This window comes from Mustela putorius, unplaced genomic scaffold (assembly GCF_011764305.1).
Source record: "Mustela putorius furo isolate JIRA1106 unplaced genomic scaffold, ASM1176430v1.1 tig00000095_pilon_pilon_pilon, whole genome shotgun sequence".
NCBI lineage: Eukaryota > Metazoa > Chordata > Mammalia > Carnivora > Mustelidae > Mustela > Mustela putorius.
Genome location: NW_025421280.1, coordinates 19,395,774 through 19,416,407, shown reverse-complemented (window position 1 = coordinate 19,416,407; position 20,634 = coordinate 19,395,774). Strand labels below are relative to the sequence as shown.

At 38.5% G+C, this 20,634-nt stretch overlaps 1 protein-coding gene across 17 annotated transcripts in view; it reads right to left on the bottom strand.

The window, feature by feature from the left end:
- Positions 1-20,634, bottom strand: part of SFMBT1 (Scm like with four mbt domains 1) — a 123,900-nt gene that overhangs the window by 39,596 nt on the left and 63,670 nt on the right. For 15 of the 17 annotated variants that reach the window (XM_045078955.1, XM_045078979.1, XM_045078943.1 and 12 more), the window contains 3 exons: positions 18,127-18,281; positions 11,233-11,327; positions 4,043-4,283 (listed from right to left, as the gene is read on the bottom strand). In XM_045078955.1, the coding sequence (XP_044934890.1) occupies positions 4,043-4,283; positions 11,233-11,327; positions 18,127-18,154 (364 nt within the window). In that variant the 5' untranslated portion in view covers positions 18,155-18,281. Of the gene's footprint in view, positions 1-4,042; positions 4,284-11,232; positions 11,328-18,126; positions 18,282-19,116; positions 19,189-20,634 lie in introns of all 17 variants that reach the window. The other 2 variants (XM_045078950.1, XM_045078991.1) reach the window with 2 other exon arrangements.

Sequence of the window (20,634 nt, the reverse complement as noted above, 5' to 3'; positions counted from 1 at the left end):
CCTGGCGATTCACATACCTGTACCCCTGGGGCTAATAATACATTATACGTTAATAAAAAATAGAAAATTTTTAAAAAAGATAGGTCCTCAATTTTGTCATATTGTTAAATATAAGTTACTGATGTGTGTGTGTGTGTGTCTGTGCAGGCTCTCACTATGTGATCTATTTTATTTGAACATACATGTTTTTTAAAATCTATTTTTTGGCATTTAGAAAGGTTTGTGTTTCTGTTCTTCTGTATATACTTAGTATATACTAGTACCTTCATATAACACTTTAGTTCTATTCTTGGACTATTTTCCATTTCTTTGTTCTCTAAACAGCACTACATTAGCCAAAACCTCTTTTTTCTCCTCTTCTTTACCATCTTATTTCATGTAATTGTCATTTACTCTCAATTAACTTAAAAGATAATTAGTTAAAAAAAATAAATAATAAAAGGTAATTCATTTAACTACTGTGCAGTAAAGCTGGTTTTTTGAAAAGGCAGCAAGTGAGGCTTACCACAATGCACACGCCCTCCCCCACCCGTCATCGGCAGCCTCACAGGTTTACAGTTACACTGTATCTGTACTGTCAGATCATGGAGCCATTACATACTACTACATTGTCTCCTCTGGAACATTCCTTTAGTTCCAAGTTCTACAGCTACACATATATTTAATGTCTCATTCATTCACAGTTCTTATGCTAATGTCTCTTCTTCATTCACTTGGTTTTCTGAAGCTCATTCCCCAATGGATGTGTTAGGAAGGGTCCACAGGAACACTGTTCCTGAATCTTCACATCTTCCTAAGAGTCGGTTTATAGCCTTTATACCTGAAGTTCAGTGTGGCCAGACGTAAAACCTGTATCTCATAGGCTCTTTTACTGAATTTCTTGACTATGTTACCCTAATATCTTTTATCATAAAGTACTATTGTTTGTCTGATAACAATCTTGTTTCCCCTCCTTTTCAAGAAATTTGGGACTTTTGCCTGAATAACGAAGGGATTTTATTTTACTTTAAAGTAAATGTTCAAGTGTCAGGGGCACCTCAGTGGCTCAGTCAGTTAAGCGTCTACCTTCAATTCAGCTCAGGTCATGGTCTCAGGGTCCTGGGATCGAATCTGACATCGGGCTCCCTGCTCAGTGGGGAGCCTGCTTCTCCCTCTGCCCGTCCCTCCTGCTCATTTTCTCTAATAAATAAGTAAATAAATAAAATCTTAAAAATTACCTGTTCAAGTGTCACTTGAACACACCTTGATATAGCTGTTCTCGATTTTCCTGTGCGCAAGTGAGCCCTTTTTATATGTATTTTAGTCAAGTTTTCTTGAATGAAAGTTCATAGTACTTTATTGTTTCACTGTGGTGGTTTTCTTCAAGGACTCTACCCCGAGCCTTTTTTCTTTCCTCATTTCTTTTTTTTTTTTTTTTTTTTAAGATTTTTATTTATTTGTTAGAGAGAGAGAGAAATGCAGAGCACAAGCACAGGCAGTCAGAGTGGCAGGCTAGAGGCAGAGGGAGAAGCAGGCTCCCTGCCAAGCAAGGAGCCCGATGTGGGACTCGATCCCAGGACTCTGAGATCATGACCTGAGCTGAAGGCAGCCGCTTAACCAACTGAGCCACCCAGGCATCCCCTCATTTCTTTTTTATTTTAAAAATTTTCTTCCTTTTCATCCTCCATTTCTCTTCAGCTATTATCCATGGTAGGTTTGTTCCTGAGTTCACATTAACTTAGTCTTCATTTCCAGTATTTTTTTATTTCTAGTTCTTGTCTAATTCCTACTTTTTCTCTTTTCAAATCTCCCTTTTTTCCATCTCATTTCTGAATTTTTATAAATTTTATTTATACTTTTTCTCACTGTTTCTATCATTGTTACTACTTTCTCTTAGTTGGTTCTTTGAAATTTTTTTGGTGACACAATGTTCAACTCTTTTGTGGTTATGTTTCTCTGGAACGATGTTACTCCACCATTCTCTCCACGCTCTCCCACTCACTCTTTCCTTATAATAACCTTGTATCCAACTAAAATCATTTAAATTAGATGCATGCATTTTCCTAGACTCTCATGATGAGATGGTAGGCCAGTAGCTTCATGTCTCTAGAGCTTCCTCTTAAAACGTTTTTTCACAAAGCACTTAAAATATGGCAGTCAGGGGCTACTGGGTGGCTCAGTCGGTTAAGCCTCCAACACTTGGTTTTAGCTCAGGTCCTGATCTCAAGGTCCTGGGACCGTGCCCCACATGAGGCTATGGGCTCAGCTTGGGGTTTTTTCTCCCTTTCCCATCCAACCCCCAGTTCTCTCTCTCTCAAAATAAATAAATAAATCTTTAAAGAGAAAAAAGGCTTCTAAGAAGCCCACAAACCCCCAAGGACCCTAACACCTAAATCTTCATTTCAAAATACCATTCTTCACCAAAGAAGCCAGGACTTCTTGAAGAAATGGCTGTTTTCAGGGAAGAGTTTCTTGAGCTAAAACATAAGGAACTACTCAAAAAATGATGGGAACATAACAAAGGACGCATCAGCCAGCTTAAAGGGGTGGCCACTTGCCAAATTCAAAATAAATAATGACAGTAAGGGATTATAACCCACTGAGTAAAGTAAGAATCATGAGTCTACCCTCACACACATACACAATTGTATGTATGTAAATGGAGGAAAAGGAAAGCTCTTTCTCTTGTAGAAAGCCTATTATGTTATGTAGGCAGAATTAGAAAACACTATTTGGTAAACATTAGAATAACAGTTGTTTCAGATAAAAATGATAAATCAGTGCTAACAATAGTGGATAAAAGTTTGAAGAGTGATGAGATATTTACATTATCTCAAAGTATCTTCCTATAAGATACTTATTTAGGGATATAAAAGTAATTTTATTCCACCTTATATCAAATTTTTTTATTCCACCTTATATCAAAAACACCAAGAAAGACAAAGAAAGTTTAGGGAAACTAAAAAGACATGACAATGAAATACAATGTATTATCCTGGACTGAATCCTGGACCAGGAAAAGAAACAAGGCATAACCAGTATTATTGAGAAAATTGGCCCATTAACTTTCAAAAACGTCAAAGTCATGAAAGACAAAAACTAAGAAACTATTCCAAATTAAAGGAATCTTACGAGATATGACAACTGAATGTGACATATGATCTGGGATTTTCTTTTACTATAAAAACATTATGGATAAAAACTAAATAAGATCTACAGATTAAATTACAGTGTTATACCAAAGTTAATTTCCTTATTTTGTTATTTTATTATGCTAATGAATGTCCTTATTAGTACACGAAGGTAGGAATAAAAGGGCATCGTGCCTACAACTGACTCTCAAATGGTTCATTGAAAAATCACACACGCGTGTGTATATGAGAGGCAGAGGGATGGAGAACATAAACTTGGTAAAACATCAACATTTAGGGGAAAATGGCAAAAAGTCTCTAAGAATTTTCTCTACTATTTTTGCAACTTATCTGTAAAGCTGAAATTACATCAAAATAAGTAGCTGGAAGAAAAACATGTAAGATCTGGTATTTTTTAAACCTGAAGCCTTCTTTCCCTTTCTCCATCTTTACATGACCTTCCTCCTCCTCCTGTCCTATTGTCTCTGTCCCGCTCAATTTGGATTCTACTCCCAGTAAGGGTCTTTCCTGGAAGGGAACTTCAGGTGACTCATTTTAAGAACTCACAGGTCCCAGATCACTGAGGGGTGAGAAGAGGCAGGAAAATAAAATCAGAAGAGAATCAACAGCACAGCAATCTGGCCTAACTACTTCAAGACAAACAGACCTACAAGTCCCAAACTCAAAGAGCCTCACAGTTTTACAGGATGATATAAAACTGATGCTTCCTAGGAGTATCATAAAAAACCAAGGCTTTACGAAGCCTTCAAAATAATTTTTAAAGATAGGGAAATGTGCATTATTCCTTATCAATATTTTCACTCAAAATGCTAACCCCAGGCAGTTAGAAAAACACATGCGGAAGATCGAAAACCTCAAGGTTGTGCACACAGCAGTACCATATCATGTCTTGCGAGCAAGTATTTGATTACCTTCTGGGGCTTCAAGGGTCTTCTTATTCTGCTCACACCACCCAATGGGGTAGAGGTCGGCCTTCCTGATGTCACACCAGAAGTCGGCCCTCCGGTCCTCCCCGTAGCCATCATAGCGGAGAAGCAGCAGCTGCTCACAGGTGGTGATGATGGTGGCAACCCAGTAGGTTTCAGGGTCTGTCTTCACAGCCACCTCTAGTTTCATCCCAGGAGCAAATCCATTTTGCAAACGTGTGTCCACCTGAACAGGGAAATGTTATTAACCACCAGATAGGTACCTCAAATGAGTATTTCTTTAGGCAAAATTCTTTTTTAAAACTTACAATTATGAAACACTAAATGAAATAAAACCTTCTCAAGGGAAACCTGAGAAAACTCCAATTCTAACTCACAGCAGTGATCCAAACAGAACAGAGAACAGCGCACTGTTCTGTTCCTGCCGACGCCGAAGGAATTTTAATAGAACTCAGTATTTTCACCAAAGCAGCCTACTATGATTATAGAAAATGTTTTCTATTCAGTACATAAATCGCTGAATGTTCACTATTTTAGTAACCTTCAACACATTATGTTTTCAAGAGTGATTTCTCCATCCTTCAGAAAAATTTATGAGGCTAAAAAAGGGGAAGGACAGAAACAGCTTTAATGATAATATATTAGTATAATATATACCATATGTAGGGGCCACACCTCCCAGCTTCCCTGAAACAGTCTATGTTTATACCTGTTATCCTTGAATAATAATTAATAATGCCCTGTTTCTCTCTCAAAGTGTCCTAATTCAGATGATAAATTATATGGTCACAAAGGCAAAGGTGAGCAATTCTGAACTATTATTTCATGTGTATACAAAGATTAAATACATACATATATTGTGGGAAATGAGAGCCACATTTCTCACTGTGGGAGAAAGAAGTAAAAATAAGGAGAGAGCAGATCAGCACAATCCTGGTGGCGCTTAGCTGGAATCGGGAGCATCTGAATGAGGTCAAAATGACAGACAGAGAATAGTACACAGATGTGCACATATGTGGGTGCTAATACATTTCCTAGATCTGTGAATTGACAGGGACTCTAAGTAATGATACTCATCAGCAAAAAGCAAACTTAGTGTACAAATTCTTCATTTATAAATGCCATCCTCCAATGAAAAAGAACACGGGCTCCATGGAGAAATGAATGATTCTACTTCCGGAGCAGAAAAAACACATGAAGTGCCTAGAATATCTTGTGATGCCAGAAAGTAAGGAAATGCTCCAAAAGTGATGGGAGCATTTAGAAAGGACATGGGAGCCAACCAGAAAGATCTCCCAATGTTCATATTAGGGACAATGTGAGCAATAAAATAGTAAAAGTAATGGGTTATAACCCATAGATTTAAACAATACCCATGAGTCCATACTGTAAAAAATAATTAACAATAAAGGGATAGATTCTTAGAGTAATAAAAGACCAATTAATAAATACAGAGAAAAATGACAGAAACAGAAAACAGGAGCTCCTGGGTGGCTCAGTCAGTTGAACGTCTGCCTTCAGCTAAGGTCATGATCCCAGGGTCCTGGGATCGAGACCTGCATTGGGCTCCTGGCTCAGAGGGAGTCTGTTTCACCCTCTCCCTCTGCTCCCTCCCCACTTGTGTTCACACTCTCATGCTCTCTCTCTCTCTCTCAAATAAAATCTTAAAGAAAAAATCAGATTGTCAATGTCTACCTAAATTTTTTTGGTATTTGACATGGGTTGCAGTGTATCTACGATCTATTTGGGGAGAACTGACATCTTTATAATAGTGAATCTACCATTACATAAACAACGTATATTCCTTCATTTTATGGCTTGAAGTTACTTTACAAATTTTTGTTACATTTATTCCTGGCCATTTAATGTTTTTATGCTATTGTAAATCACATCTTTCAGTTTCCACTTTTCTTTGACCCCATTATACAGAAATATAATAGATATACAATGGATATATATATATATATGCATATACATGTGTGTGTATATATACACATACATACATACATATACATATATGAGAGAGGGAGAGGGAGAGAATCTTAAGCAGGCTCCACACCAGTGAGGAGTCCAACATGGGGCTTGATCTCACAACCCTGAGATCATGATCTGAGCTGAAATCAAGAGTCGGACACTCAACAAACTGAGCCACCCAGGTGACCCTAGAAACATAATAGATTTTTTATGCTACCTTGTTTCTAACAATCTTGCTAAAGTTGGTCATTAATTTTATATCTGTAAATAATGACATTTTTTCCTTTCTTCCCAATTTTTATACATTTTAATAGTTCTTCTTATTGTACTAGTCAGAACCTATAACACAAAATCAAACAGAAGTCATATTAGACAACACCTTCATCTTGTTCTGTATTTAAAAGAAGGTATGCATCATATTACTATTAATAAAGTTTGCTATAGATTTTTTTATAGATATCCTTCAACAAATTAAAGATATGCCCATCTATAGTTTACTAAGAGTTTTCTTTGTATCATGAGTGCATGTGGAATTTTATCAAATATTTTTCTCTATATAGTGAGTTATAATGTGATTTTTCTCCTTTATTCTGCTTATGTGGTCAATTATGCTCTTCAAATATATTTTCCTCACTTTCTTGTCTCCTGAGATTCCAATTATACAAGCATTAAGCTTTTTTTTATACTGTCTACAGCACTGGATGCTCTGGTCTGGACTTTTTCCACCTTTCCTCTCTTTATATTTCAAGTCTGGGCAATTTATATTGACTTATCTTCAAGTATACTGATTCCTAATTTGTGAGGTCTACAAGTCTGCAATAAGCCTGTCACAGGCATTCAACATCTCTTATTATGTTTTTCATTTCTTAGATTCCCACTTGACTCTAATAGTGTCCATCTCTACTGAAAGTCCTTTTCTATTCACACATGTTGTCCATCTATTCCACTATAGCCTTTAACCTATTACTCATAGTTATTTAAAACTGTCTGATAGGGGTGCCTGGGCGGCTCATTGGATTGAGCCTCTGCCTTCAGCCTGGGCCATGATCCCAGGGTCCTGGGATCGAGCCCCACACAGGGCTCTCTACTCGGCAGGGAGCCTACTTTCCCCTCTCTCTGCCTGCCTCTCTGCCGACTTGTGATCTCTGTCAAATAAATAAATAAAATCTTAAAACAAAAACAAAAACAAAAACAACTATCTGATAGTTCCAACATCTGGACGTTATGAGTCTGGTTCTGTTGAATGCTTTGTCTCTTGACAGTTTGCTGTTTTTCTCTTGCTTCTTCATGTGTCCCATAATTTTTGGTTAAAAGCCAGACATCATACGTAGAATAATTGAGATTGAGGCAAATAACATTCATGCCTGAAAACGGGCATGTTTCTTTTTAGGCCTTAAATTTGAGGGAGAAGGTTAAGTCAATGTAGTTAAGGAGTGGAACGGGGTTTGGGTTTTGTTGTTGTTTAGTTACTCACAGTACACTATAGTCTCCAAGGTACATCAGCATTTTTTATTTAAGGTATAGGCTCATTTTCCAGGTGGCTTTCCCTCCCTCAATATTTGCTGCTCCACTCTCAGACATAGGTCTTCTCTGTGTAACTGCATCTCAGAGATCACTTCTCTCTACACTCTTGTCTGTCTCCTACAAATAGACCTTTGTTACCCAGTATTTCCTCACTTCATAGTTGAAGACAAGCAGGAAAGCACATTCTCTGAGATTCAGCCTCAGTCTCAGTCAGGTTCTGTGTCCTGAGTCTTAGGAATAGGAACTTCGGGGCGCCTGGGTGACTCAGTGGGTTAAAGCCTCTGCCTTCAGCTCAGGTCATGATTCCAGGGTCCGGGGATCGAGCCCCACATCAGGCTCTCCGCTCAGCAGGGATCCTGCTTCTCACCCTCTCTCTGCCTGCCTCTCTGCCTACTTGTGATCTCTCTGTCAAATAAATAAATAAAATCCTAAAAAAAAAAAAAAAGGAATAGGAACTGTAGGGGTCTCGATTGCTCCAGCTTGTATTCCTACCCTCCTTCCAGGAACAAAGGCTTTTACTTCTTCTGTCCTATCTCCAGGATGCAATGGATTTCACCTGCATCCTGGGGTTAACAGGGTTTGTATCCCCTCCCCTAGCAGCTTAAAGGTTTTGTTCCAGAAGACCCAGATAAAGCTCAGTGCCTTTTCCAAAACTGGTACTGCTTCCTCCATGTACCATACATGTACCATAAGGAAAACTGTTTTACTATCTTAGATGCATCCTCCTTGCAAATGTGGTTTGGCCTCTAATTTCTTCTGCAGCCCTATCTTCCCACCCTCCTTTATTCCAAACTGGGTCCTGTAGAACTCTTGCCAGCATTTTAAACATCCATCTCCATTGTTCTGGAGATTGATCTGAGTTCTACCAGCTTTGCCTATGATCAGCTATCCACCAGCACCGCTTCTCCAGCATCTTCCTATACCAGTGCTTGATTTTCATTGTACCTGGCAGCCCTTCACAATATACTGATTCAAGCTTACAAATATTTTCTGTAATTAACGATGAGAAAGGACACATCTATTTTTCATTCTCCTTGTTGCTTTGTCAAAGAGGAGAGGTGGAACCATTTTTAAGACCCAGAATTTTGGTCAGAATGTTTGTCCTCCATTTTCACTTTTTTTTTTTTAAAGATTTTATTTATTTGAGAGAGAGAGAGAGAATGAGAGAAAGAAAGCATGAGAGGAGAGAGGTCAGCGGGAGAAGCAGACTCCCTGCTGAGCAGGGAGTCCAATGTGGGACTCGATCCTGGGACTCCAGAATCATGACCTGCGCCAAAGGCAGTCGCTTAACCAACTGAGCCACTCAGGCACCCCCATTTTCATTTTAGTATAAATAAATAAGCTTGTATAAATACATATCAGATTAGTAATAACATTTAAAACAAGAATTCAAAAATATTACATGATCACAAATAGGCTTTCCATGTTAAAAAAATATTGAAATTGATTATGAGATTAGTCAATATAAAATGAAATCTTTACTTAAAATACATAAATCTCACCACTTCAATTTTAGAAAGACATAAATGAACTAAAAAATAGAAAGGAAAGGGGTGCCTGGGTGGCTCAGTGGGTTAAAGCCTCTGCCTTCAGTTCAGGTCATGATCCCAGGACTCTGGGACCAGAGTCCTGGGATCATGCCCCGCATCGGGCTCTCTGCTCAACAGAGAGCCTGCTTCCTCCTCTCTCTCTGCCTATTTTTGATCTCTGTCTGTCAAATAAATAAAATCTTAAAAAAAAATTTTTAAAAAAATAGAAAGGAAAATATCATGACTGAGTTTTTACAAAACAAACTGAAAATAGCAGGACTCTTCAGCTTATAAAAACACTTTCTTTTTTTTTTTTTTTTAAGATTTTATTTATTTGACAGACAGAGATCACAAGTAGGCAGAGAAGCAGGCAGAGAGAGAGAGAGAGAGGAGGAAGCAGGCTCCCTGCCGAGCAGAGAGCCCGATGCGGGGCTCGATCCCAGAACCCTGGGATCATGACCCGAGCCGAAGGCAGAGGCTTTAACCCACTGAGCCACCCAGGCGCCCCATAAAAACACTTTCAAGAATATGGTTCAACTTCCCAAAGTCAAACAACTCCGAGTGGGCATTGTTGCCTTCCCAAACCCCAGAACAAAGGAACTCCGCCCTGTTGAACACTGCTTTGGACTGAGTTGTGTCTCCCCAAAATCCATATTTCAAATCCCAACTCCCAATGTGACTACATTTGAAGACAGCACCTTTATGAAGGTAGGAAAGGGGAAAAGAGGCCTAGGAGTGGAGACCTGATCCGGTAAGATCAATGTCCCTATATGAAGAGACACCAGAGGGGCTGCTCTCTCACTCTCTGCCATCTAAGGACACGGTGAGGTGGCTGCCAGCAAACCAGGAAATGAGTTCTCACCAGAACCTAATCATAATGGCACCCTGATCTCAGACTGCCAGTCTCCAGAACTGTGAGAAAATACACTTCTGTTGTTTAAGCTACCCAGTCTACAGTATTGTGTGATGGCAGCCCAAACAGACTGAGACAAACATGCAATCAACAGAATCAAGTATTCTATATTTTAAGAGGGAGTGTAAGTGAACAGGTTAAAAAACTAGATCTCAATATAAACTATTAAAAAAATTTGGAGTATTTTCTTACCTTCTTCAGGCATCACACAGGGCAAATACCTTGCCAATGGACTAACAATTTAACTGGGCTATTATGGCACAAAACTGTGCTGCAACAGCCACTAATCTGACCCACTATATGACACTACTCAGGTTTCTGCTCAACATGAGAGAGAGCAATAATGTTACTGAAATTAATCCCAATATGCAAGCCAGTGGTCATAAAACAAAGTGCAAGAGGGGTCCCTGGGTGGTTCAGTGGGTTAAAGCCTCTGCCTTCAGCTTAGGTCATGGTCTCAGGGTCCTGGGATCAAGCCCCGCATCGGGCTCTCTGCTTGGCAGGGAGCCTGCTTCCCCCCCAACTCTGCCTGCCTTTCTGCCTGCTTGTGATCTCTGTCAAATAAATAAGTAAAATCTTTTAAAAAAGAAGTGCAAGACAATAAACCATTTTCTTCAATTATAGAGGTTCTTCAATTACAAATAAAATATTATTTTTTGACAAAAATAAAGCAATATTCTTGACTAGTCAAAAAGACAAGTCCATGGGGTGCCTGGGTGGCTCAGTGGGTTAAGCCTCTGCCATCGGCTCAGGTCATGATCCCAGGGTCCTGGGATCGAGCTCTGCATCAGGCTCTCTGCTAAGAGGGTGACTGCTTCCCTTCTTCTCTCTCTGCCTGCCTTTCTGCCTACTTGTGATTTTTGTCTGTCAAATAAATAAAATCTTAAAAAAAAAATAGACAAGTTCTGCACTGAATGGCAGAAAACACACAAAACCGAAAAAGATTTTAGAATATGTCCAGGGAGGCCTAGCTGGCTCAGTCAGTAGAGCATGAGACTCTTGATCTCCGGATTGTAAATTCAAGCCCCAAGTTTGAGTGTAGACATTACTTAAAAACAACATATTAAAAGAAATAAAATATGTCCAGTTTTCCTAATGAAGGGGCCAGGAGGAGGAAAAAGCACTCAAATCCTTTCAAGTGCTCCAACGTAAAATAACTCTAAAATCTCTAATAATGGTACCGTGGGACAAAGGAATGGGATACAGTCAGTAAAACAAATACAATCACTGCTTACATGTTTAAAGGATCCATAGGGAACTGCAGTGGACCCGGTCTCTTCTAGATAATCTTCCCAGCTTAATTCCACTTCTTCCACACCAGATCCAGCATCTGGAATTTAAATCAAAACAAAAGGAAACAAATGAGCCCCAATTAAAGAAAACTCAAGGTATAAAAACATAAACTTAGTAACCCTAACTTACACAATTTACTTCACAAGTTAATTGATTTCACACACAAAATATTCACGTGCACTTTTTAAATGGCGGGATCCCATACTGCATTGATTATCGATGAATCCCAACAGCATGGAAGTGTTACATGTTGTCTCCTGCTGGAATCCATCAGGAGCTCACTCAAACGCATTATATAAAGCTGGCGAGAGTCTAACGATTACAGTCACTCTGGACTACTATTTAATATCTAATGCCAACTACTTAGACCTAATAGGCATTTCAAACTTGAATTTTCAACCTGATTCTTCCTTAGTACTCTCCAAATGAGTAAAAGACATCACCAATCTGTATTTTGGCTCAGCCCAAAAATGTCGAGTTATCCTTGCTTTCCAACTTTTCTTTCACATCTTTCACATCAAAACCATCAGAAAATTCTATAGGTACCACCTTTAAAATATATCCCAAATCTAACCACTTCCCATCATTTCTATTGCTCTCTTTCTCTAGCCCAAGACCTAACCACTATATATTTTACCTTTTAATCCCAATTATAAAAAAATCTGAACTCTTGGGGAGAGTGCAAAGGCCCCACATGGTCTGACCTCTGGCTACCTTCCTTGCCACTTCATCCCCAACCAGCCTCTTTGCTCCCTGCACTTAAGTGACCCTGGGATTCTTACTATTCTCTAATCATGTTCAATCCTCAAAGTCTCCTCTGCGTTTATTTCCTCAGCTCAAAGACTCATTCCCCAGTGTCATTCCCAGCTTCATTTCATTCAAGCCTCTCCTCGAACATCCTCTCTCCAGAAAGGCCTTCCATCAGTACTTATCTAATGCAGAAAACCCAGACTCTAGTTTCATTATCTTAAAGGCATTCATTTCTACTTGACAGTGCACCATACATCTTTTTATCCTCCCCATTAGAAAATAAACTCTGTTATTTCAGACAGGACTTTGTGTTGGTCGCTCCTGTATCTCTGTCACAGCACACTCAATAAATTTTTTGTTGAGTAGGCAAAGATTCAAATATTCCAGAATCCAATAATCCCAATTTACATAAATTCTCTAAGAGCAGGGTTTTGTTTCCTGATGTATCCCCATTGCCCAAAACAACGCCTGCCACTAGAGTTCACAATGAATAGGGGCTGAATGAGTGCACCCTAGGGGAACCTGAGCTTCAGACAAACACAAGGAGGCAAGTACAAGGACGCTCACCACAGCACTGTGTGGAACAGCACCAGACAAAAGCAATCAGTAGGAGAAGAGACAGATTACGGCAGTTCTTCTACAGCGAGTAGTACTGTATAGCAGATGAAATGAATGAACTAGTTTTGGCATAGATAAATCTCAAATAAAACCCCACATCGAATAAAAACAGCAGGTGCAGAATGAAAAGCACAAGATACAGTTTAGACTTCAAAGGAAACTTCGCAGTATCTCTTTATAAATGCATGCATATTAATAAGAGTATAAAAAACAAAGATGGGAAGACAATACATCGACTTCCAACAGTGCTACCTTTGGTGATGAGAGGAGAAAACAGGATTAGAAGGGAAAAGAGGCTGAAATTTTTCTTTCAAAAAGAAAAGGGGGGGGGGACAACACATGAAAACATGTTTAACATTATAAGGTAAATGCAAATCAGAGCCACAATGAGACACACCTCACACCCCCTAGAATGACCATTATCCGAAAAAGCAAAAAACAAGTGTTAACAAGGATATGAAAAACTGGAATCTTTGTGCACTGCTGGTCTGGGAATGGAAAATGGTGCGGCCACTGTAGAAAACTATATGGTGGTTTCTCGAACAATTAAAAGTACAATCACCCTATGACCCAGCAATTCCACTTCTGGGTACCTACCACAAAGAATTGAAAGCAGGGACTCAGATGTTTATACACAAAGGTTCGTAGCAGTAACAGTCATAGGCGCCAAAAGGTAGAAGCTACCTAAGTATCCATAAATAGATAAACGGATAAATAAAAGGTGGTACATACATAAAATGGAACATTACTCAGCCTTAAAAAGGAAGGATATCTTGGCACACATGACAACACAGATGAACATGGACACGACGCTAAGTAAGCCACTTGCAAAAGGACAGATTCTGTATGATTCCACTTCCATGCAAGAGCTACAGCAGCCACACCCAGAGAGACAGAAAAGAGAACGGGGGCTCCCAAGGCCTGAGAAAGGGAGATGGGGAGTTACTGTTGTGTAACAGGTCCAGAGCTTCAGTCTGGGAGGATGAAAAAGTGCCGGAGATCCCCGTAGTGATGGTTGTACAACAATGTGAATGTACTTCATGCTCTGAACTGTACACTTCAAAATGGTTAAAATGGCAGACTCTGTATTAAGGATATTTTACAGGATGAAAAAAATGGGAACAAATATTGGACAATGATAACATTAATTCTTCACAGTAGGTAACACCAGTGTTTGTTATATTGTTTTCCATTCATTTTTATCCATGTGTGTTTGTTATATTATTTTCCATTTGTTTTTAAGTGTTTTTCCAATTTTTCACCAGAAATGTAACCAGCCAAAAAAGACCAAATTGGGAGCATCCTGGAAGTATGGGTTAGTAGAAAGTCAATTTTCATTACCAAACCATAATAAGGCTGAACACTCATGGTCCTTAGCTAGGAGGAACCTTCTCCCTCAAACAGCATGCTAACTTACAAATAAAAGATCAACAGCAACATTATAAATAATGAATTATAGAACTAAACCCTCATAAATTAAAATCTACTAATAAGCCAAGAAGAAACAAACTAATAATCTGGTAGAAAAATGACCAAAATACAGGAAGAGAGAATTTATCAAAAAGAAATGCAAATCATTCTTAAACATATGGAAACATGTGGAAATTTACTCATTTTAAAAGAAATGTAAATTAGAGGGCCATCTGGGTGACTCAGTCCAAAGTGTCTGCCTTCCCTTGGGCTCAGGTGGTGATCCCAGGGTCCTAGGATCAAACGTCCCCCGCCCCCCACCGTCCTGCTCAGTGGGAAGCCTGCTTCTCTCTCTCCCACTCCCCTGCTTATATTCCCTCTCTCACTGTCTCTCTGTCAAATAAAGTCTTTAAAAAAAAAAGAAAAGAAAAGAAAAGAAATGTAAATTGGAACAGCACTAAGGTATCAGATTGGAAATAAAATCCCAAAGTTTGACAACATACTCTATGGTAAGGCTGTGCTTAAGCAGGTAAAGCACAATGACACAAACCTGGTGAAAGAGAACTTGGCAATATCTAGCAAAATACATATGTATTTACCTTTTGATCAGCAATCCCACTTCTAGGACTCTATCCCAAAGATATGCTGGCAAAAATACAAAAAGACATATGTACAAAGCTATTCATTTTTGCAGCACTATTTGTAATACCAAGATTGGAAACAACCCAAATGTCCATCAGTAAGGAAGTGGCTGAATAAAATATGGTATATATATCCATATAGCTGTAAAAAAGGGAGAAAGATTACTACATAATGCTGAGGGAAACATATTTAAATCAAAAGAAAAAAATCCAACTAAAAATGAACTGAAACAAAAATACCTAATTGTTGGTGACATAACCTCAAGGAAAACAGGATTACTTTATGTCATATTAAAATACAGTATCTTGGGGCGCCTGGGTGGCTCAGTGGGTTAAAGCCTCTGCCTTTGGCTCAAGTCATGATCCCAGAGTCCTGGGATCGAGCCCTTCATGGGGCTCTCTGCTCAGGGAGTCTGCTTCCTCCTCTCTCTGCCTGCCTCTCTGTCTTCTTATAATCTCTGTCTGTCAAATAAATAAATAAATAAAGCTTTAAAAAAAAAAATGTCTGACTGCAAACCCCAGTGGAATATATTTTAAGGCAAAAACCATAAAGAAATTTTAAACCTCACACTGTTATCTGTTATACTTGGAATGTTGGTATTATTGAAAAAATTACAGAAATATTACAGGGTAAATAAGTGATGATGTTAACATCATTATGAAACAACACAATTCCAAAAAAAAAAAAAAGAGACACAAGCATAAAATCAAAGAAGTAAAAGCCCTGCAACTTTAAATTAAAATAGTAACTATAAAATGAAGCCATCTGATTCCTTTCTCTTCAAAAGACGTGTAGTTTCTAGCTATGTCTATGGAAAAGGCCTTATAAGAAATGACAACCTAGTATCAATGAGCACCCCAGCACCCAGACTATGGTCTCTAAATATTATATCCACTGTTCAAAAATAAAAACACAGTTTTCCTGAGAAATGGTAGATTGTTAAGTTTGGGGCAAAAATGTGCAAGAGTTACCTGGGACCCTTACTACACTAGAAAGCAAGGACTGAACTATCAAAGACACATGACATCACACCAAAAGAACACAATCTGAAAGATCACTCACTGCTCTAGAACAGGGCAGTCTGATCATCAAACGAAGGATGACACCAATGGAATCAAATTCATCACATACGTGCGTGTGTGTGTGCGTGTGTGTGTACATGTGTGTGCATACACATGCATGCACTTTATATCCATGCATTAACAGTAACATTTAAAACAAAACACTGATCAACTTCCTAAATGGCAGAGTAAGTACTTCAGTGAACCCAGTCTCCCAGAAAAGTAGCAAATCACTAGCTAAAAATGATGAAAATCAACTATTTCAAAGTTGCAAAATTAGCTAATGGCACACGACAAACTGAAAGGTTAACTACTCAAGACAAGCTCCTAGGCTTGGTTAGAGGAGCCGGGTTGTGGCTTAAGTTGGGGCTATTCCCATTCCTCATCCCTCTTCAGCTCAAAATAGAAATTTTGTTTTTGAAAACACAATAACCACAAGGAAACTCCATAGTAAGCCCCTTAGCAGAATAAGAAGGACAGAGGTAAGAATGACTAAAATTAAAGACAGAGAAAAGAAAAAAATGAAAAGAGTATGGAATAGCAATATAAGATCCAACCCTAGTGCCAGCAGAATCCCAGAAAAAGAAAATGAGAACAGGGCTGAAAAAGTATTTGAAGAAATAACAGGTGAAATTTTTCCAATTTTGGCAAAAACCATAATTTCAAGAAACTAAGAAAACTCCAAACAAGATAAACCCAAGGAAATATGTGCAAAGATACACCAAAAGTCAAACTTCTGAAAACTAAAGACAAAGAAAAAAAATCTTAACAGCAGCAGGAGAAACTACACCTCTCTTAGGGTGACTGGAGGAGAGGGGGTTCCAATGACAGCAGATTTCTCATCCGAAACCATGGAGGCCAGAAAGCACAGGACTTCTCAAGAGATGAGAGAAAAGAATTTTCTACCCAGAATTCCATTTCCAGCAAAAATATCCTTCAATAATAAATAGGGAAATTAAGGCACTGTCAGAGGAAGGTAAAATATTTTTATCACTAGCAGATCAACCCTAAAAAAAAAAATGGCTAAAAAAAAAAAAATTCCATAAATAGAAATGGAATGACAGAAGGAATCTTAGAAAATCAGGAAGGAAGACATCAGGAAGGGACAAATTTGAAGAGTACAAATATTGGAAAATATAATACATTTTCCTCCTCCTTCTGACTTTATGTTCGACAGTTGAGGCAAAATTTTAAGTGTCTGATGTGGTTCTCAAAATCTGTACAGGTAAAGTTTCCACACCTGGCTCAAATTAATAAAATGATGACACCAGCAAAGTATGCTCAGTTATGTATAGATTGTGTTATACCTAGGGCAACCACTAAACAGCCATAGAAAAAGATAACATTCAACAACACTATATACAAATCAAAATGAATTGAAAACCAAATGCCAGAGGGGATGTGAAGAAACCAGATCTCTAATACATTGCTGGTAAGAATGTACAGCCTCTCTGGAAAGCAGTTGGGCTGTTTCATTATTAAACATATAATCCAGTAATTGTGCTCGTGGGCATTTACCCCAGAAAAATAAAATCTTAATGTACATGATTGCTCACAGCAGGTCTATTTGTAATAGCTAAAAACCGGAAGCAACGAAAATGTACTACAGTAGGTGAATAGTTAATCAAACTGTAGTACACCCATGGAATATTACTGAGCAATAAAAGGGAACTACTGATAACATGCATGAATTTGGATAGCTCTCAAGGGCATTATCTTGAGTGAAAAAAGCAAATCTCAAAAAGCCACATACTATGTAATCCTATTTATATAACATTCTTGAAATGACACAGAGATGGAGAGGAGACTAACAAGGTACCTGGGGCAAGAGAAAGTTGGGGGAAAGCAGGGAGTGGATGACGGGTGTAGTAGAGAAGAACTCTTTGTGGTAATGGAACAGTTCCGTATCTTGACTGAGGTCATGGTTAGGGGAAGCTACATGTGATCAAATGACAGAGAACTACATATACTTTGTACATAGGTCAATTTCCTGGCTTTTATATTGTTCTACACTTAAGGAGATGTAACTAATGGTAGAAATGGGTGAGGGGTACACAAGGACCTGTTAGTACCATCTTTGCAACTTCTCATGAATCTGTAATTATTTCAAAATCATTCAAAGTAACTATCAAAATTAAATTTTTTAAAGATCTCTGTTCAAAAAAGTTACATTATGAGTTCAAAAAAGGTACATTATGAGTACCCCCTAGTGCCAGGTTCTCTGCTAGGGACAGAGAAAGAACTCACATCTTCAAAGAGCTCCCCGTTCAGTGGCAGAAAGACAAATTGGACAACACAGGTAAGTAAGAGAATCCTGCACTATGAAAAAGGAATTCTCTTCAGCAAAACCAATACCTGCATCCAGCTGCTGCTCCCCGTTCATTTCCACAGAACATGGGCTGTCTCCTCCCCACGCAAAGGAAAGGCCTTATGGTTCCGCTCTGATCTGAAGATTACTCGTAGGTCTCAAGCATCAGCTCAGTGGGCATCCAAAGGTCCAAATGAAAGTGCTGGAAAGTCAAAAAGAACACACAAAAGCCTGAAACCCAAGTGTAGTGTACTCATTCATAAGACCTGGCACTGCAGTGAGTGGGGAGGGTTCATGAAACAGACACACACTGGCAGAATAGAGGGGATGAAAGAAAAAATGGGTATCTTTCCTAATTTTGGAGACTGTGTATGTAAATGTGAGAGTGTGTGTGTCTATCTGTATATGCAGAGACAGCACTATCAAGATCTTGATATCTAAAAATCACAACACACTAACACGTATATGAATCACTCTTTAACCCTTAGCACCATGACTCCTACCCACAAAAACTCTAATTCCTAATGAATCCCTGAAGGAAAAAGGTAGCTTTCAAAGCTCTGTCTTATCCAATGAGTAAGATTAAGGATATATTATTTTATCTAGTTTTTCATTCCACTTATCTAGGCTATTATGCAGAACCAACAAGCATCAACTACATTAGTCTACAGTTAGAGTTATAAAGGGAACCTCTCCAAAATAAGCTTGGAACTCACTTATTTTTATTTATATTTTTTAAAGATTTTATTTATTTGACAGAGAGGAAAGCACAAGTAGGTAGAGGGAGAGAGAGAAGCAGTCTCTCCAGTGAGCAGGCAGTCCAAAGCAGGGCTCGATCCCAGGACCCTGGGATCATGACCTAAGCCAAAGGCAGCTGCTTAACCAACTGAGCCACTCAGGCAACCCAGAACCCATTTACTTTTTATAATCACATACCATAATTTCCCACTTTAAAAAGCATGTAATTCCACAGGTTTGAGTAAATTTACAGAGCCGTGTAGCTACCACTATATCCAGTTTTATAATATTTCCATTACCTTGAAAAAAAATACTTCATTCCTACTTGCAGTTCCTCCCCATCCTGTCAAGGACTTGACCTTCCCAGGGCTCTACAGCAAGGAAGTAAGAGAACCAGGTTTCAAACCAAGCAAAATGTCTATATCCCATGTCCTCAAGCAAGTATTTTACTGACTCTCAATGGGAAGCCACTGAAGGCTTCTTTAAGCATAGAAAGGAAATTATCAAATCTGTGTTTTAAAAAAGATCACTCTGGACCCAAATAGAGAAAGCATAAGGGAATGACAGCAAAGAAAACAGGCAAACATAAAACTTCCACATGCCAAAAGACATCATAAATAAAACTCAAAGGTAAGAGAGTGTATCTTAGAAGTTCTCACCATAAGAAAACAGATTTTTTTTTAAACTATGTATGGTAGTGGATATTAACTAGACTTATTTTGGTGATCATTTTGCAAGGTATACAAATATTGAATTGTTATGTTGTATACCTGAAACTAGCAGAATATTATTTGTCAATTATATTTTACTAAAAATAAACAAGACAATGGAGATTGGTGAAAGTATTAGCAACATATAATGGGTTCGTTTCCATATACAGGCTCCTATAATTCAACAACAAAAAAGAAAAAATGGGCAAAATAGGTAAGCGATCCACATTAAAAAAAAATCAGAGTTAAAGCTTATAAAAATGTGTTCAATCTCATTAGGAAGAGGAAAGTAATTTTTAATTATATATGACTTTTTCACCTTACAGACTGGTAAAATTTTTAAATTTTATTTATTTTTTTAAAGATTTTCTTTATTTATTTGACAGACATAGATCACAAGTAGGCAGAGAGGCAGGCAAAGAGAGAGAGAGAGGGAAGCAGACTCCCCGCTGAGCAGAGAGCCCGATGCGGGGCTCGATCCCAGGACCCTGAGATCATGACCTGAGCCAAAGGCAGAGGCTTAACCCACTAAGCACCCAGGTGCCCCCCAGACTGGTAAAATTTTTTTAAACTAAAAAAGTCCATTGTTGGCAAGGAAGGTGGACGAATGGGAGAACTTCGGAGTACAGACTTTCTGGAGAAGAATTTAATGAAAAATTTTAACTTACAAAGATTTAAAAGACACAAATTCTTTGAGCAGTGATTCTGGTAGTGAGAATCTTTCATACAAAACACATGTGTGGGCGGCTTCATAACAGTGATGCTTGCAGCAGTATTATCGTTAATGGTGAGAAACCAGAGACAACCCATATGTCTACCAAATGGGAATGGAATGGCCACATACATAATGATACACCGATACTAGGAAATACTCCACAATTGTTAGAAAAATTTAGGTAGATCCATAAAAAGCACATGGGAATACTGTCTATACTGCTGAGTGGAAAAAGCAAATGAAGGACATTATTTGTATTAACTTTTTAAAATCCCATGTCTACTCTTTATTTGACTACATTTGTGACTTTTCGTAAAACATTTATTTATTTGAGAAAGAAAGTGGGGTAGGGGCAGAGGGAGAGAGAGAGGGTCAAGCAGACCCTGCGCTGA